Source organism: Bufo gargarizans, chromosome 4, assembly GCF_014858855.1.
Source record: "Bufo gargarizans isolate SCDJY-AF-19 chromosome 4, ASM1485885v1, whole genome shotgun sequence".
In the NCBI taxonomy this organism is placed as follows: domain Eukaryota; kingdom Metazoa; phylum Chordata; class Amphibia; order Anura; family Bufonidae; genus Bufo; species Bufo gargarizans.
In genome coordinates, this window is record NC_058083.1 from 103,527,685 (window position 1) to 103,549,577 (window position 21,893).

At 46.4% G+C, this 21,893-nt stretch overlaps 1 protein-coding gene across 1 annotated transcript in view; it reads left to right on the plus strand.

The window, feature by feature from the left end:
- The first annotated feature begins 623 nt into the window (after positions 1 to 623).
- Positions 624 to 21,893, plus strand: part of LOC122935251 (vertebrate ancient opsin-like) — a 319,017-nt gene continuing 297,747 nt past the window's right edge. The window contains exon 1 of the mRNA XM_044291013.1: positions 624 to 987. Coding sequence (XP_044146948.1) covers positions 630 to 987 — 358 coding nt within the window. The 5' untranslated portion in view covers positions 624 to 629. The remainder of the gene's footprint in view (positions 988 to 21,893) is intronic.

Here is a 21,893-nt window from a genome sequence, read left to right on the forward strand (position 1 = left end):
CACTTTAAAATAATGTTTTGCATATGGGTCACCTACCTCCTGAGCTCAAAGGATCCATGACACACACTGTAAGAATATCTATATGCCTGTATATATAATCTGTAAATCACTGTCTTAGTGGTTTTGCACTGAGATAGATAGATAGATAGATAGATAGATAGATAGATAGATAGATAGATAGATAGATAGATAATGCTAAGCTGTATTAAGTGTTGTAATGTAATTTGGACAAATAAATCACTTTAACAGAATGGTCAGTATATAACTGGGTTAAGTCTTTCCACTCTGAATAGCAAAACGATATAGTCCGGAAAGCATTTTCCAGCCTTCCTGCAGCTGATTCTCATCAATGCTGGTCTGAGCCCAGCCCCCACCACTGAGTGGCAGCCCCCCTGAGAGGTGTTTGCCGCACCCCCAGTAAATCCAGCACACATAAAAAGGCAGAGCTGAACCAGTTGCCAAATGACCACATGGTGGAGCCTTGCAGGCACTGTGCACTCTCACACATGCCTTTAACCCCTGAGAGCCCAAAGCTCTTGAAAAATCCCACATAAAAAAAAAAAAAAAAAAAAGTGGAATATATAGGAGAGGCTGGTGTTTGCATTGCTCTGAATGCTGTCACAGTAGAAATGGCTTTCGCTAGTTTCAGTCCGATCTGCAGTAACAGCAGCAGGGTGACCTGCAGAAGCAACCATCACTATGAAACAGATCAGGCAAACTTGTCCCCAACCGGCCACTTGGTGGTCGCTGCGGCCCTTGGAATCATTGGAAGTTTGGGCTTCTTCAATAATTTGCTGGTCCTTGTCCTCTTCTGCCAGTACAAGGTCCTGCGTTCACCCATTAATATGCTCTTGATGAACATCTCCCTGAGTGACTTGATGGTCTGCATCCTGGGCACTCCATTCAGCTTTGCAGCAAGTATACAAGGACGCTGGCTCATTGGTGAGGCTGGCTGCATTTGGTATGGATTTGTCAATACACTTTTTGGTGAGTCTCATTTTCTATTCATCTGTGTAGTATGTCGTTCATTGCTGAGCTGATGATTTTCCTATGTAGTTCAAGGTAAAAGTGAAATGCTGTCAGCAGTTTGAAAAAAATAAAAATAAAATCCAACGCTACCCTGTCCCATGAAGTGGAGGAGTTTATTAGGATTGAGATCCATTACCTTGTTTTATTTTACTTCTAGTTCCTCCTGAGTTTCTAGAAGTTTTCAGTTGTCACACTACTTTATATGGCCACTACATACTTACTGATGTTCATGATAAAGTAGAAAAGTACATAAACTTCAAAATGCTCAGAAATAAAAATGCTAAAAATGCACAATATAAACTAGTAAATAGATGATTGAGGGTAAAGTTTGTCTACGCTTTTGTCAATTTTATGCACACACCAATTATATGCAGACCGAGCTGGTACGGTGTACTGCAGTCCTAATGTGAGTCAATATTCTGCCATATGTTACGGGACGATACCTGTATAATACTGCATGCTATGACTTTTCTTTGGTGGACTAATATAGACATACAGTATGGGTCCCTAATAGTGTTGAGCGAACTTGTGTTTTAAGTTGGGCGTCTAATGTTCGACTTCGGATTATCAAAGAATCGCGTTATGGATTCTAACAGGATTCTTCGCTAACCCGAACTTTAGACGCCGAACTTAAAACACAAGTTTGCTCAACACTAGTCCCTAACACAGGGGTGCAATATGCAAGTCCATAACAGGCATTCAATGCCTTATATCATATGCCGTACAACACAGATTCGTTATATAGCTACAGTCAGGAACCCTACTAAAAAATGCAGCCACAAAAAAGTTAAGCATGATTTTTCCTAAAAGTTAGGATTTTATAAGATTTTGAATGAAACAAAGAAACAGCACTAAGGAACACATACAAATATACCATCAGACTCTTCTGTTAAAAGTGTAAAAAGCCATTTGTAAGGCAGGAACTGTAGATGACAAGGCGATTTTAGCAGCATTTATACTGTAGCGCTAAGTGGACATGTGCGTTTGTTAGGAGCACAGTAGGAGAACTCAGTAGAGAGTAGATGAGCAGGCAGAGGTAGAGGTGTGAGGTTCAATTAGCTGCTTTGAGACTGATAGTTAATGGCAGGAGATCTATTTCAAAATTTCCTAACATATAGGGACCATTTAATGCTATGGACACCAATTTTCATCAGTTTTATTGAACTGCATCTATTATGGGATAAAAATATGTATATTTTTAATTGGTTTCAATTCTCGACAGTTTGTCTTCTGCTGCCTGCACGTGATCATAAACATTGCAGGCTGCTCAGTCCTGTTCACAGTTAACAGTTCTTTGAAGGCTCGCTTTTCAATCCTTATCTCTCCTGAATGATCTTACAAGCTGCCATCTTTGCAATCAAATACACTGAACTTAAATAAAAAAGATGTCAGCTTGATAGATCCTTCAGGACAGCAGAGATAAGGGCTATAGAGTGAGCCATCAGAGAGCTGCTAACTCCTGCAATGTATGTGATCACCTACAGGAGGCAGAAGTGAAGTTTAAATTATCACGTAATAGCTGTGATTCAATAAAAAGATTGATACTAAGATGTCCTTAGCCTAAATAAACATTGTGAGAAGGAAAGGGGGGGGGAAATCTGTGGACTAGGACCCTCGTCAATGCCTGCATCAAAGGGAGCAAGGGGACTAGAACCCTGTGTCCTATGCGTAAGTCATTCATTTCACGGTACTATTCTTGTCCATCTTAATCCTACAGAACGGATCTGGACTATAAAAGCTAATGATGGGATTAGTTTGTATTCACTTTAACTAAGGACTTTGATTCCTTTCTGCCTCATTGATAATAGGTACTGTAGTTCCCACAGCTTGTCGGCATTAGAAGTTATTGAAGGAAGTTCTCAATGAACCATGCACAGTGTGGGACCACTAGAGGTCAGGTCACATACTGTAAATTTCCACTTTGTTGGGTAACTTTCCTTCATTCTGTGGAACTTACAATTATGTTGCCCTTATGGCTGCTGACATCAGATGACAGGGGATATACTGGTATTCGTCCAGTACCATATTGTTCGCTGACAATTCCACATTACAGCAGAAATACTTGAATTTGCATTGGTTTTGGAGCAAGGGGAAGGTGATAAATGACTGTCTGCTCCCCTCTTCATGTTACATTCACCAGGGCAGCACAAAATGGCAGGATACGTGCGATACATGTCATCATGAGTCAACCGCTGCAATAGTCATGTGCAATTTAAACTGAACTATAAGAAAGTTTCTGTGAAAGAACCCAAAACTCCAGAAAAATAGAGACTAATGCATGCTCCCAATGAAGATATGGCGAAAGTGTCCTCCTGACATATGTTCAGGTGGTATGCATCGACGTACTTGGTAGCCATTTAGGGACGTATGTAACCCGATGCCTTACATTTCCACAAATCCGAACCATATCCATCATTTATGCCAGCAAACTCTGAATACAGCCTTAGGCCTCATGCACACGGCCGTTTCGTGCATTGGGGACCCGCAATTGCGGTCCCCAATGCACGGGCAACATCCGTGCAGCAGGCCGGACCCATTTAACTTGAATGTGTCCGTGGACTGTCCGCACCGCAAAAAAATATGACATGTCATATTTATTTGTGGTGCGGAATAACGGAAAGAAACACCACAGAAACACTCCGTAGTGCGTCCGGTGTTCCGTTCTGTGACTCCGTTCCGCATCTCAGGAATTGCGGACCCATTCAAGTGAATGGGTCAGCATCCGTGATGCCTGGTCCACATGGCCGGCGGCCATGGATTGCCGACCCGCTGTTTGCGGGACACAATACGGCCACGGCTGCCCAAAAGCCGTGTGCATGAGACCTTACTTTGATTACTCAAACCATTTCCTTAGAGGAGGCACTGGTATTCCTGAAGGACATCGGCTGTGTATGGAGAGTTATTGACAATGCTCTACGGGAAAATAATATGCAAAGAGTTAAAGGCTTCTGTCACCCCCCAAAAGTCTCTCTTTTTTTTTTTTAGGCTAATTAAAATCCTTATACTGCGATTTTTCAATATATAGTGCTCTTACCCTTTTCTGTTGTCTAGTTTCTTTAAAAACGGCACTTTTATAATATGTAAATTACCTCTCTACCAGCAAGTAGGGCGGTTACTTGCTGGTAGCCGCCGCATCCTCCTTTTAAAAAAACACCCCCTCCTCCTGTTGATTGACAGGGCCAGCGAGCGCTCTCCTCCTCCGGATGGCCCCGTCTGCAATTCAAATCCCGCGCCTGCACCTCATTTGGCGCAGGCGCTCTGAGAGAAGGACGCTCACTTCCTCAGCACTTCTTCAGTGTGCCTGCGCCGATGACGTCTTCTCTTTCGGGTGACGTCATCGGCGCAGACGCACTGAGGAAGTGCTGAGGAAGCGAGCGTCCTTCTCTCAGAGTGCCTGCGCCGAGGTGCAGGCGCGGGATTTGAATTGCAGACAGGGCCAGCCAGAGGAGGAGAGCACTCGCTGACCCTGTCAATCAATAGGAGGAGGGGGCTTTTTTTTAAAGGAGGATGCTGCGGCTACCAGCAAGTAGCCACCCTACTTGCTGGTAGAGAGGTAATTTACATATTATAAAAGTGCTGTTTTTAAAGAAACTAGCCAACAAAAAACGGTAAGAGCCCTATATATTGAAAAATCACAGTATAAGGATTTTAATTAGCCTAAACAAAAAAATGACTTTTGGGGGGTGACAGAAGCCCTTTAACTCTCAGAAAAGAAGAACCTTCCCGCTAGTGCCACCTGCTGGAAGTGGTCAATGTCTAACTTTTTAACAAGTTTTAGAACATGACAAGGGATAATAACCAAGCCAAATATACATTCACAAAATGTATTATTTTTCCCACTAATCACAGATATAATTAACTCTTAGTTGATTCTTTGAAAAAGCCTTGAGATAATCAATATGGCTTTCATTACTGATCCCAAACATCCAATTTGTGGAGGGTGTTAGGTAGTGTGATAGGAATTACTGTTTGGCCTCTTTCACACGGGCGTCATGTTTTTTGCCCGGATAAGAGGCGGGTGCGTTGCGGGGAAATGCGCAATTTTTCCGCGCGAGTGCAAAACATTGTTATGCGTTTTGCACTCGCGTGAGAAAAATCGCGCATGTTTGGTACCCAAATCCGAACTTCTTCACAGAAGTTCTGGCTTGGGATTGATGTTCTGAAGATTGTATTATTTTCCCTTATAACATGGTTATAAGGGAAAATAATAACATTCTGACTACAGAATACATAGTATAATAGTGCTGGAAGGGTTAAAAAAATAAAAAAGTTAACTCACCTTATCCTCTTGTTCGCGTAGTTCGTTCCCGGTCTGTAGTTTGCTATGTGGGCTTGGGCTAAAGGACCTTTGATGACGTCAGATCACATGCTCCAATCACATGCTCCATCACCATGGTGATGGAACATGTGATCTGACGTCATCAAAGGTCCTTTAGCCCAAGCCCACAGCTAGCAAACTACAGACCGGGAACGAACTACGAGAACAAGAGGATAAGGTGAGTTAACTTTTTTATTTTTTTAACCCTTCCAGCACTATTATACTATGTATTCTGTAGTCAGAATGCTATTATTTTCCCTTATAACCATGTTATAAGGGAAAATAATACAGTGAATAGACTGTCATCTAGAACCCATGCGTGAAAATCGCACCGCATCCACACTTGCTTGCGGATGCTTGCGATTTTCACGCACCCCCATTCACTTCTATGGGGCCTGCGTTGCGTGGATTATCGCACCGCAACGCACAAAGAGGAGCATGCTGCGATTTTCACGCAACGCATAAGTGATGCGTGAAAATCACCGCTCATGTGAACAGCCCCATAGAAATGAATGGGTCAGGATTCAGTGCGGGTGCAATGCGTTCAACTCATGCATCGCACCCGCGCGGAATACTCGCCCGTGTGAAAGGGGCCTTTCTCTGCTGTCTATACATACATGCTACAGACATAGTGCTGTGATATCACAACAAAACTTAGTGCACCAATCAGTAATATCTACTCAGACCTGATAAAATGTGAAGTTGCATGTATTGCACAAAAAATAGGCGCATCATTAGTGTAGATTTGCGCAATCACGGAAATAATGACTGTAGATCACGAATTCTAAAATTTGCCAATTTCATGCGAAAAATTAGTGAAATATCGCGAAACAAAAATATTGCCTATGCAGCTTATCACTTGTAGTTGGTACTCATGTTTCTGCAGCTCCATGAGCTGGCGTGTAGTGATGGGAAGGATAGCACCGGATTCCTTCAGGGCACACTCTGGTGTTGAGGTGCTCTTGGTGGTATTGGGTTTTATGTGCAGGGAAGGCAGGGTCCCTGAGGTTTGTGACACCAGTACCCTTGGGTGCAAATGAGGTGTGGAAATAAAGAGGAGTCCGTTTAAATGAATAACTGGAACAATAACTAGTGATTAGAGATGAGCGAACCTCTGTTTTAAGTTCGGCGTCTAAAGTTCGGGTTTGGATTAGCGGAGAATCCCGATCTGGAACCGGATATGGATTCCGACTTCCGTTGTGGTCCGTGGTAGCGGAATCAATAATCGGCCATTATTGATTCCGCTACCACGGACCACAACGGAAGTCGGAATCCATATCCGGTTCCAGATCGGGATTCTCCGCTAATCCAAACCCGAACTTTAGACGCCGAACTTAAAACAGAGGTTCGCTCATCTCTACTAGTGATCAATTGCCTTGAGGTAGATGTAGAGGTTCATTGACATGGAATAGATAGCTGTATTGTAATCCATACAACGCACATCACAGTTAGCTGTGGCTGCAATCCCAATAACAGGGTCTTGGTGAGGTACAGATTCTGATCACACTCAGGCTGTTGTAACTTCTGGCTGACTATTTTCCAGGTGTGGAGTATACATCAATGAACTGCTTCACATGACCATTATACATATATCTTGCCTTTCTGGCTTACTCACAATTTCATAAGTATTGTCCACACTGTCGATAGAGGAATGCGGCTTTGCATACAGCTTGTACCTCAGTGTAGACTGTGAACAGGCACCGTAGGCTAGCTGCTGTCTCACATTGGTTGCTAATGGAGTCTATAAGCTGAGGTAACACTCGCATGTCCACTAGTCTATCCTTATACTCTCTCAGCACAGGGATTCTTGTTATTCTTCTGATAAGGCTTTACCCTTGGTCTGCGCACAACTCAGAGGGGTAGCTAACTGTCAGCTCACCTCAGGTACAGCAGGTCCAGCTCTAGCTTTGGTTGTCTACTTCCTTAATCTGTCCCTTTTAGTCTGGTGGGTGAGGCACCTAAGGCATCTGACTTCTTGGGTCTGATGCTGGAGGTACTGTAGATTTCCTTGGCTAAGAACCAAACTTGTGCTGCACCGCTCTCACTGCTGCACTTCACTTCATGACTTCATCTGGTTTCAACTGGCTTTCATCATCTCACACTTACTATATCCTGTTCTATATTTCCTTGGTAACAGAACCACCTAGTGGTGACTGGTGTGAAGTGGTGGTTTACCAGCCTGTTAAAAGGAATTACAGCAATTGCAAATACATAGCAAAGAATGTCATTGTGCAAATACCCTTAAACCAGTGGCGTGCCCTGGGTGCCGGTTCTCACAGGGGTACCATTGCCAGGCCCAGAAGCAATGAGCGCTTCCATCAATACAAATAGAAGCCCTCATTGCTGAAGCGCTGACACCCACATACAGCAGCGGGGCATGGGAGCGGAGCGCATAGTTCCCTGCCCCGCCGATCACCGCCTTAGGCCTCAAGCCTAGTAGGTCTGAGGCCTATGCGCTAGTGAAATCCCAGTGCAGGCGTGCACGATGAGGTCATCGCATGCACCTGTGCCGGGACTCAGCAGTAGAGTGCCGGGACTATGCGAGCAAGCGCAGGTGAGTATTTAGCTTTTAGGATTATTTTTATTTTATGTGCCAACTTTGAGGGACATGAGGTGGTGCACACAGGAGGACATGTTGGAGAAAAATATGGTGGGATACTGTGTGGGGGCAAATTATTATGGGAGGGATTACTATGTAGGGCAATAATTATGGGAGGGATTACTATGTGGGGGCATATTACTATATGGGCAAAATGTGGGGCAGTGAGGGGGCAATTACTGTGCGGGGGAAGTGTGGGGGACACTACTGTATGGGAGCAGTATGGGGAAAATTACTGTGTGGTGGGCACAACTGTGTGGGGAAAGTGTGGGGGTCACTACTCTGTGGGGAAAGTGTGGGGGTCACTACTGTGTGGGGGCAGTGTGAGGGACACTACTGTGTGGGGGCAGTGTGGGGGAAATTTATGTGTGGGGGCAGTGTGGGGAACACTACTGTGTAGGGGCAGTGTGGGGGAAACTACAGTGTGGGGGGCAGTGTGGTGGAAACTACTGTGTGGGGGAAAGGGAAACTACTGTGTGCGGGAAACTTCTTTGTGGGGGGCAGTGTGGGAGAAACTACTTTGTGGGGAAAAGGGAAACTACTGTGGGGGGGACACTTCTGTATGGGGCAGTGTGGGGTAAATTACTGTGTGGTGGACACTACTGTGGGTGGGCAGTGTGGGGGCACTACTTTGTGTGGGAAATTACTGTGGGGGCAGTGTGGGGGACACTACTGTGTGGGGGCAGTGTGGGGAACACTACTGTGTAGGGGCAGTGTGGGGGAAACTACTGTGTGGGGGCAGTGTGGGGGAAACTACTGTGTGGGGGCAGTGTGGGGGAAACTACTGTGTGGGGGAAAGGGAAACTACTGTGTGCGGGAAACTTCTTTGTGGGGGGCAGTGTGGGAGAAACTACTTTGTGGGGGAAAGGGAAACTACTGTGGGGGGGGGCACTTCTGTATGGGGCAGTGTGGGGTAAATTACTGTGTGGGGGACACTACTGTGTGGGGGCAGTGTGGGGGAAATTTATGTGTGGGGGCAGTGTGGGGGAAATTTATGTGTGGGGGCAGTGTGGGGGCACTACTTTGTGTGGGAAATTACTGTGGGGGCAGTGTGGGGGAAATTACTGTCTGGGGGACACTACTGTGTGGGAGAAACTACTGTATTGGGGAAACTACTGCGTGTGGGAAATTACTGTGGTGTGCAGTTTAAGGGAAACTACTGTATGGGTGCAGTGGGGGGAAATTACTGTGTGGGGTAAGTTTGGGGGAGTTTACTGTATGGGGGCAGTGTGGGGCAAATTACTGTATGGGGCATTGTGGAACAAATTACTGTGTGGGGGCAGTGTGGGGGAAATTACTCTGTGGGGGAAATAACTGGTGGGGGTAGTGTGGAAGAAATTGCTATATGGGGGCAGCATGGGGGCGTTGCTATTGGGGAGGCACTGTAGGAACAATTTTATTATTTCTGGGGACACTATTATTACCTGGAGCACAATATAGGGTATTATTACTGGGGGCACTCTAGGGGACATTATAACTGCTGTAGACACTATAGGGACATTTGAGGTAATTTATCAAACTGGTGTAAACTAGAACTGGCTTAGTTGCCCATAGCAACCAATCAGATCTCACCTTTCATATTTGACAGCTCTTTTGAAAATCCAGTTCTACATTACACCAGTTTGATAAATGACCCCAAGTGTCTACTGGGTCACTATTTTTTCAGCAGTATAGTACCTGGGGCATTGGGGGGCACAACGGGCATGGTATTGGGGGTGGCAGCAGGATGACACTGTAGGGACACCAGGATGGGGAGGTTGAAAATTGAGAAATCTAACGTGTCTATATTACAAACTCTGTAGAGACGAGATGCGGCTGAAATAAATTGTCATGACGGTCTTGGTCAAATGGAGAAGATGAGGAAAGAGGGTGTCTACATCACAGGAAATGTCACTAGATGTAAGAGGTATGTGGTGCTGTATTCTCCTGTATGTTTGGTAGTGCTGGCAGGCTGTATGCTGTTAGCAGATCTGTCTCATTGCTGTTTAAAGCCTCATGCACACGTCTGTGAAACACGGACCGTGTGATACCGGCCTGGATTCCTGCTGAGTGCAGGAGTGCATGGCGTCATTGGTTGCTATGACGCCGTGCGCTCCCTGCTGCCGCCACAGTACAGTAATACACTGGTATGATCTATACCAGTGTATTACTGTACTGCGACGGCAGCAGGAAGCGCACGGCGTCATAGCAACCAATGACGCCGTGCACTCCTGCACTCAGAAGAAATCCAGGCCGGTATCACACGGTCCGTGTTTCACGGACGTGTGCATGAGGCTTAATACGTCTCACCTCCTCAGCCCCCTCCTGCAAATCTTAATTAAGAGACAACTGTAGGAGAACGAGAGAACATGGCAGTGGCAGACATCCCAACCTGCAAAAACTCATTTCAGGGAGGTGCACTTCTCATTTCAGGGAGGTTTTTTTTTTTGTTTTTTTTCACAAACTTTTTATTACATTTTCCAAACATATGAAGTATCTGCACACTTTGCTCTATGGTGTGGAGGACCGGGCTCATTACCCTGCCCCAAATTATCATATTTATATATATGATTAAAGCATCCAGGGGGTGTGAATTTAACACTGGGGTAAATAATAGAATTAAAATGGAGGGTTAAATGTGTAAATGTATTTAAAAAAAAAAATGCATCTCTTTCAATAGTTATATAGCTACTGAATGAGACAGAAGGGATGCCTTTAACATATATATCTCCTTGAGAAGCCAATTTGACCCTAAAGGGTTAATTCAACCTGTAATCTAAACTCTGTCCTGTCACTTCTCTTATCTCTCTGCTCTGCTATCTGACTGAGATAAACCTTTCCGGGAGATATTGTTTCACATGCGGGTGTCAGGGAGCCGCTATCTAATAGCGGGAGACTCCCTGAACCTCCGGGAGAGTTGAGATCCCTGCAGCAGTGGCGTAGCGTGGGTTGCCAGCACCCGGGGCAACCCAAAAATTGCGCCCCCCCCCCCTCAGCCTGTGGGCACGCCCCTTTTAACAGATAATGTAGTAGATCACTAGCAGTGCTATGTAAAACCACAGATAACACAGTGATAACTCTCTCAGTACAGATAATGTAGTAGATATCACCTGCAGTCCTATGTAACACCTCAGATAACACAGTGATAACTCTCTCAGTACAGATAATGTAGTAGATATCACCTGCAGTCCTATGTAACACCACAGATAACACAGTCATAACTCTCTGTGTACAGATAATGTAGTAGATGGGTGTGAGGCCCCAAAATTCAAAACACGCACAGTGTGACCTGAAGTCTGGGGCCGGATGCGGCAGGGTGGGCCCAATTCTCAATCTCCTCCCCCAGCCCTACTGTGAAACAGATATATGGATGGCCATTATTATATACAGTATAATACCGCCCCATACCTGTTACATCCAGTGACGTCTCCTGTGATGTAGACTTTCCTCAACGTCTTCATTCAGAGATAAGACCGCCATGATACCTTCTTTCAACCGCTTCTCGTCTCTGCAGAGTTTCACAGAAAAAAAAATTAGGTTCCTCACTTTACTATCATCCTCCCCTTCCTGGTGTCTCAACACTGTCATCCTGCTGCCCCCCAATACTGTGCTAGAGCCAGACAGATAGTCCCCCATTCCCCATAATATTATTCCCCCTGTATATTATAATGGCCCCCTTTGTATTAGTATTATTATTAATGACCCCCTCTGTATTATTATTATTATTATTATTATTATTAATGACCCCCTCTGTATTATTATTATAAAGTACCCCTCTTTTTTTATTAATATAATGGCCCCCACTTTTTTATTAATATAATAGCCCCTCTTTATTATTCATATTATGCCCCCCTCTTTATTAGTAGTATATTGTCCTCCTCTTTATTATTAATATAATATAATATAATATAATAACCCCTCTTTATTATTAATATAATGTCCTCCTCTTTATTATTAATGTAATGGCCCCACCACCCCCAGATAAGATGGCAGGCAATGCCCATGCGCAGAGATGTCAGCACTGCTGGGAAAGAACTTGTGAAGCCACAGTGTCTGTGACTGGAGCTCATTTTTTATTATGTCTAATCTAAGACATCAACCAGATCCTTGCATCCTGTACTGGACCAGTCTCCATCCTCCGGAGGAACACAGTCTGTGTCTCTGGCCGTGTCTGGACAGTTGACCTGGCCCCAATCTGGTGGAAGAGATAAATCCCTTATACAAACAGGACAAGTCGGAGCTACAAGGGATTTACCTGGCAATCTTCTACTGGCTTCTGCTTGCTCTGGCTCCCGCGCTCCGCACTGTGTTTCCCGCCTGGAAAGTGGGCGGAGCCAGAGGGAGCCAGGCCAGCCTAATGATTGCCACTAGGAGCAGGAGGCGGCGCCGACCATGTATGTTAATAATGCACTGTTAACTAACCAACCAGTGCGCCCGCACAAATGAATCATCAGGGCCGGGGGGGGCGCACTAAACAGCTGCTCTCTGCCTCCTCAGACTCTGGCTGTTGCGCAGGATCCGGCACTCGTCTCCGGCAGAGAGAGCCGCGTCCTGCAAAAATGTACTATTATAAACTTTCAGCCGGCGCCGGAGCGCCCCCCTGCAGTTTGGAGCCCGGGGCAACGCCCCCCCTGGCCTCCCCCCACGCTACACCCCTGCCCTGCAGTGGTACTGGCCACCACAGAGGAGCAGCTTCTGGTGAGGTATTTTGTGCTGCTATGGCACAGTATATTGTGTTGCTCTGTGGTATTTGGTTTTGCTCAGGCAGTATATTGTGCTGCCCTGTGGTATTTGGTGCTGCTGGGAGAGTATGTTGTGTTGCACTTTGATATTTGGTCCTGCTGCAGAACCAGCTACCAAAGTGTACGGCACTATACTGCCCCTCTTTTGTATAATTGGTCTCACCTCTTTGTTAGCCTTCTTGAGTTGACCCTGGCTACTCGTGTTGGCCTCACCTTCTGTCAATTTGGGCCCTTATAGCACGTATTCAGACTTGGTGCTTAGGGCAGCACCAACTATAAATGCAGCCCTGCTCAGAGTGAACAGTTCCTCACTCTCTGTGCTAAGCTTTACCTTATGAAACCCTGAAATCTACCCAATTATATCTCCATATTCTCTCCCTATGGTGTCCCTAGTACAGTTTAATTTCTGGCTTGTGTCTGCTCTGCAATTGCTTTGTGTCAGACACAGCCACAACACATGCTCTCAGGTCTAATTTTTACGGTAAAATAGCACTGTGCGCCATTTTTGCATGAATCATCCAAAGCAAATTGCCAAAACTTAGAATTCGTTTGTCAGACAAATCTGACCTCATTATGAATCAGTGGAGTCACTTAGGTTTAATTTTGGACCCATTTGGAAATGGATGTTTCAGACCTACTGTACAGTATCTTGACTTCATTGTTAAGCTACTTTCACACTGGCGTTTCTGGGTCCGCTTGTGAGATACGTTTCAGGGGTCTCACAAGCGGCCCAAAACGGATCAGTTCAGCCCCAATGCATTCTTAATTGATAAGGATCCGTTCAGAATGCATCAGTTTGCCTCCGTTCAGGCTCCATTCCGCTCTGGAGGCGGACACCAAAACGCTGCTTGCAGCATTATGATGTACGCCTGACGATGGGGAGCTAAACCGATCCGTCCTGACTTACAATGTAAGGCCTCATGCACACGACAGTATTTTTTCACGGTCCGCAAAACGCGGTTCCGTTGGTCCGTGATCCAAGACCGTTATTTCGTCCATGGGTCTTCCTTGATTTTTGGAGGATCCACGGACGTGCGGAGCCAAACGGATCCGTACTGAATTACAATGCAAGTCAATGGGGACGGATCTGTTTGACGTTGACACAATATGGTGCAATTGCAAACGGATCCATCCCCATTGACTTTCAATGTAAAGTCAGGAGTCCCTTTTATACCATCGGATCTGAGTTTTCTCCAATCCGATGGTATATTTTAACTTGAAGCGTCCCCATCACCATGGGAGCGCCTCTATGTTAGAATATACCATCGGATTTGAGTTACATTGTGAAAACTCATATCCGTCAGTATATTCTAACATAGAGGCGTTCCCATGGTGATGGGGACGCTTCTAGTTAGAATATACTACAAACTGTGTACATGACTGCCCCCTGCTGCCTGGCAGCACCCGATCTCTTACAGGGGGCTGTGATCAGCACAATTAACCCCTCAGGTGCCACACCTGAAGGGGTTAATTGTGTGTATCATATCCCCCTGTAAGAGACCAGGGGCTGCCAGGCAGCAGGGGGCAGACCCCCCTCCCTCCCAGTTTGAATATCATTGGTGGCCAGTGTGCGCCCCCCCCTCGGCCCCCTCCCTCTATTGTATTTATAACATTGGTGGCCAGTGTGCGGCCCCCTCCGGCCCCTCCTCCCTTACTCTATTGTATTTATAACATTGGTGGCCAGTGTGCGCCCCCCCCTCCCTCCCTCCATTGTATTTATAACATTGGTGGCCAGTGTGCGGCCCCTCCCTCTATTGTATTTATATTATTGGTGGCACAGTGTGCGGCCTCCCCTCTCCCCCCCCCCCCGATCATTGGTGGCAGCGGAGTTCCGATCTGAGTCCCAGTTTAATTGCTGGGGCTCCGATCGGTAACCATGGCAACCAGGACGCTACTGCAGTCCTGGTTGCCATGGTTACTTAGCAATATTAGAAGCATCATACTTACCTGCTTGCTTCTGCGCTCTCTGTGACCGGCCGGGAGCTCCTCCTACTGGAAAGTGACAGATCATTAAGCAATGCGCCGCACAGACCTGTCACTTACCAGTAGGAGGAGCTCCCGGCCAGTCACAGACAGCGCAGCAGCCAGCAGGTAAGTATGATGCTTCTACTATCGCTAAGTAACCATGGCAACCAGGACTGCAGTAGCGTCCTGGTTGCCATGATTACCAATCGGAGCCCCAGCGATTAAACTGGGACTCCGATCGGAACTCCGCTGCCATCAATGATCGGGGAGGGGGGGGGGGGGGGGGAGGCCGCACACTGTGCCACCAATGTTAATACAATAGAGGGAGGGAGGGGGGGGCTGGGGGGGGCCGTACACTGACCACCAATGAAATTGAAACTGGGGAGGGAGGGGGGTCTGCCCCCTGCTGCCTGGCAGCCCCGAATCTCTTACAGGGGGCTATGATACGCACAATTAACCCCTTCAGGTGCGGCACCTGAGGGGTTAATTGTACGGATCACAGCCCCCTGTAAGTGATCGGGTGCTGCCAGGCAGCAGGGGGCAGTCATGTTCACAGTTCGTAGTATATTCTATAATCACTATGGGAACGCCTCTGTGTTAGAATATACTGTCGGATCTGAGTTTTCACGAAGTGAAAACTCAGCTCTGAAAAAGTTTTTTTGCAGACGGATCTTCGGATCCGTCTGTATGAAAGTAGCCTACGGCCACGGATCACGAACACGGATGCCGATCTTGTGTGCATCCGTGTTTTTTCACGGACCCATTGACTTGAATGGGTCCGTGAACCGTTGTCCGTCAAAAAAATAGGATAGGTCCTATTTTTTTGACGGACAGGATACACGGATCACGGAGGCGGATGACAAACGGTGCATTTTCCAAGTTTTCAACTGACCCATTGAAAGTCAATGGATCCGCAGAAAATCACGAAAAACTGAACAACGGCCACGGGTGCACACAACGGTCGTGTGCATGAGGCCTAAGTCAATGGGGACGGATCCGTTTTCACTGACACAATATGGTGCAATTGAAAACGGATCCGCCTCCTATTGACTCTCAGTGTAAGTCAGGACGGATCCGTTTGCATTATCATGAACAAAAAAAAAATATATATACAGGTCCTTCTCACAAAATTAGCATATTGTGATAAAGTTCATTATTTTCTGTAATGTACTGATAAACATTAGACTTTCATATATTTTAGATTCATTACACACCAACTGAAGTAGTTCAATAATTTTTTTGTTTTAATATTGATGATTTTGGCATACAGCTCATGAAAACCCCAAATTCCTATCTCAAAAAATTAGCATATCATGAAAAGGTTCTCTAAACAAGCTATTAACCTAATCATCTGAATCAACTAATTAACTCTAAACACCTGCAAAAGATTCCTGAGGCTTTTAAAAACTCCCAGCCTGGTTCATTACTCAAAACCGCAATCATGGGTAAGACTGCCGACCTGACTGCTGTCCAGAAGGCCATCATTGACACCCTCAAGCAAGAGGTTAAGACACAGAAAGAAATTTCTGAAGGAATAGGCTGTTCCCAGAGTGCTGTATCAAGGCACCTCAGTGGGAAGTCTGTGGGAAGGAAAAAGTGTGGCAGAAAACGCTGCACAACGAGAAGAGGTGACCGGACCCTGAGGAAGATTGTGGAGAAGGACCGATTCCAGACCTTGGGGGACCTGCGGAAGCAGTGGACTGAGTCTGGAGTAGAAACATCCAGAGCCACCGTGTACAGGCGTGTGCAGGAAATGGGCTACAGGTGCCGCATTCCCCAGGTCAAGCCACTTTTGAACCAGAAACAGCGGCAGAAGCGCCTGACCTGGGCTACAGAGAAGCAGCACTGGACTGTTGCTCAGTGGTCCAAAGTACTTTTTTCGGATGAAAGCAAATTTTGCATGTCATTCGGAAATCAAGGTGCCAGAGTCTGGAGGAAGACTGGGGAGAGGGAAATGCCAAAATGCCTGAAGTCCAGTGTCAAGTACCCACAGTCAGTGATGGTCTGGGGTGCCATGTCAGCTGCTGGTGTTGGTCCACTGTGTTTTATCAAGGGCAGGGTCAATGCAGCTAGCTATCAGGAGATTTTGGAGCACTTCATGCTTCCATCTGCTGAAAAGCTTTATGGAGATAAAGAGTTCATTTTTCAGCACGACCTGGCACCTGCTCACAGCGCCAACACCACTGGTAAATGGTTTACTGACCATGGTATTACTGGGCTCAATTGGCCTGCCAACTCTCCTGACCTGAACCCCATAGAGAATCTGTGGGATATTGGGAAGAGAAAGTTGAGAGACGCAAGACCCAACACTCTGGATGAGCTTAAGGCCGCTATCGAAGCATCCTGGGCCTCCATAACACCTCAGCAGTGCCACAGGCTGATTGCCTCCATGCCACGCCGCATTGAAGCAGTGATTTCTGAAAAAGGATTCCCGACCAAGTATTGAGTGCATAACTGAACATAATTATTTGAAGGTTGACTTTTTTTGTATTAAAAACACTTTTCTTTTATTGGTCGGATGAAATATGCTAATTTTTTGAGATAGGAAATTTGGGTTTTCATGAGCTGTATGCCAAAATCATCAATATTAAAACAATAAAAAGCTTGAACTACTTCAGTTGGTGTGTAATGAATCTAAAATATATGAAAGTCTAATGTTTATCAGTACATTACAGAAAATAATGAACTTTATCACAATATGCTAATTTTTTGAGAAGGACCTGTATATATACAGTCAGGTCTATAAATATTGGGACATCAACCAAATTCTAACATTTTTGGCTCTATACACCGCCACAATGGATTTGAAATGAAGCAAACAACGCGTGCTTTAACTGCAGACTGTCAGCTTTCATTTGATGGTATTTACATCTAAATCAGGTGAACAATGTAGGAATTGCAACAGTTTGCATATGTGCCTCGCACTTATTAAGGGACCAAAAGTAATGGGACAACTGGATTCTCAGCTGTTCCATGGCCAGGTGTGTGTTATTCCCTCATTATCCTAATTACAATGAGCAGATAAAAGGTCCAGAGTTCATTTCAAGTGTGCTATTTGCATTTGGAATCTGTTGTTGTCAACTCTCAAGATGAGATCCAAAGAGCTGTCACTATCAGTGAAGCAAGCCATCATTAGGCTGGAAAAACACAACAAACCCATCAGAGAGATAGCAAAAACATTAGGCGTGGCCAAAACAACTGTTTGGAACATTCGTAAAAAGAAGGAATGCACCGGTGAGCTCAGCAACACCAAAAGACCCGGAAGACCATGGAAAATAACTGTGGTGGATGACTGAAGAATTATTTCCCTGGTGAAGAAAACACCCTTCACAACAGTTAGCCAGATCAAGAACACTCTCCAGGAGGTAGGTGTATGTGTGTCAAAGTCAACAATCAAGAGAAGACTTCACCAGAGTGAAAACAAAGGGTTTACCACAAGATGTAAACTATTGGTGAGCCTCAAAAACAGGAAGGCCAGATTAGAGTTTGCCAGACAACATCTAAAAAAGCATTCACAGTTCTGGAACAACATCCTATGGACAGATGAGACCAAGGTCAACTTGTAACAGAGTGATGGGAAGAGAAGAGTATAGAGAAGGAATGGAACTGCTCATGATCCTAAGCATACCACCTCATCAGTGAAGCATGGTGGTGGTAGTGTCATGGGGTGGGCATGTATGGCTGCCAATGAACTGGTTCTCTTGTATTTATTGATGATGTGACTGCTGACAAAAGCAACAATATTATCTGCTCATATTCAGCCAAATGCTTCAGAACTCATTGGACGGCGCTTCACAGTGCAGATGGACAATGACCCAAAGCATACTGCAAAAGCAACCAAAGAGTTTTTTAAGGGAAAGAAGTGGAATGTTATGCAATGGCCAAGTCAATCACCTGACCTGAATCCGATTGAGCATGCATTTCACTTGCTGAAGACAAAACTGAAGGGAAAATGCCCCAAGAACAAGCAGGAACTGAAGACAGTTGCAGTAGAGGCCTGGCAGAGCATCACCAGGGATGAAACCCAGCGTCTGGTGATGTCTATGCGTTCCAGACTTCAGGCTGTAATTGACTGCAAATGATTTGCAACCAAGTATTAAAAAGTGAAAGTTTGATTTATGATTATTATTCCGTCCCATTACTTTTGGTCCCTTAACATGTGGGAGGCACATATGCAAACTGTTGTAATTCCTACACCGTTCACCTGATTTGGATGTAAATACCCTCAAATTAAAGCTGACAGTCTGTAGGTAAAGCACATCTTGTTTGTTTCATTTCAAATCCATTGTGGTGGTATATAGAGCCAAAAATGTTAAAGTTGTGTCGATGTCCCAATATTTATGGACCTGACTGTGTGTGTGTGTGTATGTGTATATATATATATATATATATATATATATATGTGTGTGTGTGTGTGTGTGTATATATATATATATATATATACATTTTCATGGTAATGCAAACGGATCCGTTCTGAACAGATACAAGCGTTTGCATTATTGGTGCGGATCCGTCTGTGCAGATACAAGACGGATCCACACCTAATGCAGGTGTGAAAGTAGCCTTAAAGGCTTTCTACCACCTCATTTGGACCTAATTAGCTCTCAGACACTAGCGATCTGCTAGTGTCTCATCTACCTAACAATGGTATTTTCAGACCTTTGTGTGGAACCGTTTCACTAAAAAACGAACTTTTATTGATATGCTAATGAGCCTCTAGGTGCTATGGGGGCGTCTTTTCAGCACCTAGAGGCTTGGTCTACTCACACTGTTTGCCGCCTCACTCGTCCGTCAAGCCCGCCCATGTCCTCTAGAATGCCATCCTCCATCTCAGCCAGCGAAAGAATTCTCGCGCCTGCGCCGTGCGCGTCTGTATTCGGCGCAGGCGCAGTGAATGTCTGACCGCTCCCTGCACAGACATCTCCACTGCGCCTGCGCCGATTACGCGATTACGTCAGAGTGCTCCGAGGAACAGATGGCGCAGGCGCAGTGGAGATGCCGGCTCAGGGAGCGTTCAGACAGTCACTGCGCCAGCGCCGAATACAGACGCACACGGCGCAGGCACGAGAATTCGGCCGATAAATGAGATGGAGGATGGCATTCTAGAGGACATGGGCGGGCTTGACGGACGAGCGGGGCGGCATACAGTGTGAGTAGACCGAGCCTCTAGGTGCTGAAAAGACTCCCCCATAGCACCTAGAGGCTCATTAGCATATCAATAAAAGTTCGTTTTTTAGTGAAACGGATCCACACAAAGGTCTGAAAATAGCATTGTTAGGTAGATCAGACAATAGCACATCGCTAGTGTCTGAGAGCTAATTAGGTCCAAATGAGGTGGTAGACAGGGCCGGACTGGGGATAAAAACCAGCCCTGGAAAAAGTTGCATACCAGCCCCACAACGTTGCGTCATTATTTACTTGTTTATAAAAGGGGAAAGCATTCATTTTAAAACACGTGTGTAAACACGAATATGAACTTTGCCCCACAATAGCTCTTTTGTAGAACCCCATTGTTCATATTACCGTTTTACTGGCTAGGGCAGAGATAAATCCCAGCCATCAGTGCCGTTGACGTCACCGGGGTTCCTGGCAGCCCCATGGAGAGCCCCGGCACGTCACCAGATCTTAAAAAAATGCCTTTGCCCTGCGCGATTTAGCGCAGGGCAAAGGAGAGCATCGGAGCATGAACTGCTCCGATGCTCAAGTCAGAAGGCCTGCCTGGGTGAAAATGGAGGGATGTCCGGGTTCAGCTCTGAACCCGAACAACCCCTTTAATTTATACTCAGATATAGTCCTCCTGTAAGTACCTGGCCTCCCCCCTCTGTCCTCCTCTTCCTCACCCCCTTCCCCTTCTGTCCCCCTTGAATGTATGTCAGCAGCAGCACCAGGAGAAGGACTGGAGCTGCAGGCTGCACAGGGACAAGTGAGTGACTGGCACCCCCTTCCTGCTGTCACAGAGTTGCTGGGTTCTCCTGGAAAAGTTGTTGAAGTGCAGCTGCCTGGAGGTGGTGGGCTTCAAGCTTCTCACAGCCACTCTGACCATCATGCATGGAGTTTCAGCTGCCTGGAAGTGACCTCCAGGCTTCTATGTATGAAGTCACAGTAGACTGCTGGGAGCTGCCTGTGTGGAGGCTGAGCAGCCTGCTGGATGCAGAGAGCTGTGTGATCACTGTCCCCTCCTGTACAGAGAGCAGCAAGGGACTCTCCAGGAGTGGCATCGGCTGGGCAGATCCGCTTCTAGGATGTGGGCTCCATGGGCACTCTGTAACCCTCACATGCTTCTTTATACATCACAGCAAGGAGATTGGGGCAGTTGACAGCAGGGCTCTGGCTGGAGGTAGCACTTTGTGAAAGGTTGTCACACAGGTTGTCAGGGGCTGAGAGTGGAGAACATCTTGGTGTGTAACCTAGTGTCACTGTGCTGTACAAAGGATCTGCTGGGCATGGTGCCTCCACAGAGGGCAGATAATCAGATTGACTGAGGAGGGCTTGTACTTTGGAGAAGAATATGTGGCTTCATGTGACAGAGCAGAGGAATCGCACAGAAGAGTGTGTGGATGAGGATACGTCGTGTCTCCAGGAGCTCTGCCGCTGACATCTCCAAGTGACACTGCTGGACCCCCCTGGCACCCTGCACACAGAGCCTTCCTGTATGTATGGCTGGTGCCAACTTGTGATCAGATCTGACAGTCTGAAGCCAGGAAGCGCTGCCACCCTGTCCCCAGGTCTGCTCTGTGCATGCACCCAGAGCCCTCTGTGCCCACGCCGGTGATGCCATGTCCTGCAACCATAGTGGAGGTGATGTGGGAGGCTCTGGGCTCTGGATAAAAAGCAGCTCTGGAGGTAAAGGCAGGGGCAGGGACCGTTACTACGGCACGAAAATGTGGAGTCGGGGCAACAGGGTGCTGTTGAACTCCAGTAGAGGGGATGGGCTGCTTCTCCTGGGCACCGGTGACACTGGCAGGGGCAGCGGTGTGGGACCAGGAGGGGGCTTGCAGGAGAGCCGCCGTGGGAAGCAGGGAGCTCGCATGAGCTTATTGGGGAAGCCGCTGTCGTACAACAGCAGCCAGAGCTGCCGGAGGAACGTGAAGTACCGGAGGCTGCATAACTACCTGTACAACGTGCTGGAGAGACCCCGGGGCTGGGCATTTGTCTACCACGTCTTTGTGAGTACCGGACACCGTGCTGCTGTGTATAATGCACTGCCACTCGCCACATTAGTGATGAGCGGGAGGTGCCATATTCGATTTCGCGATATTTC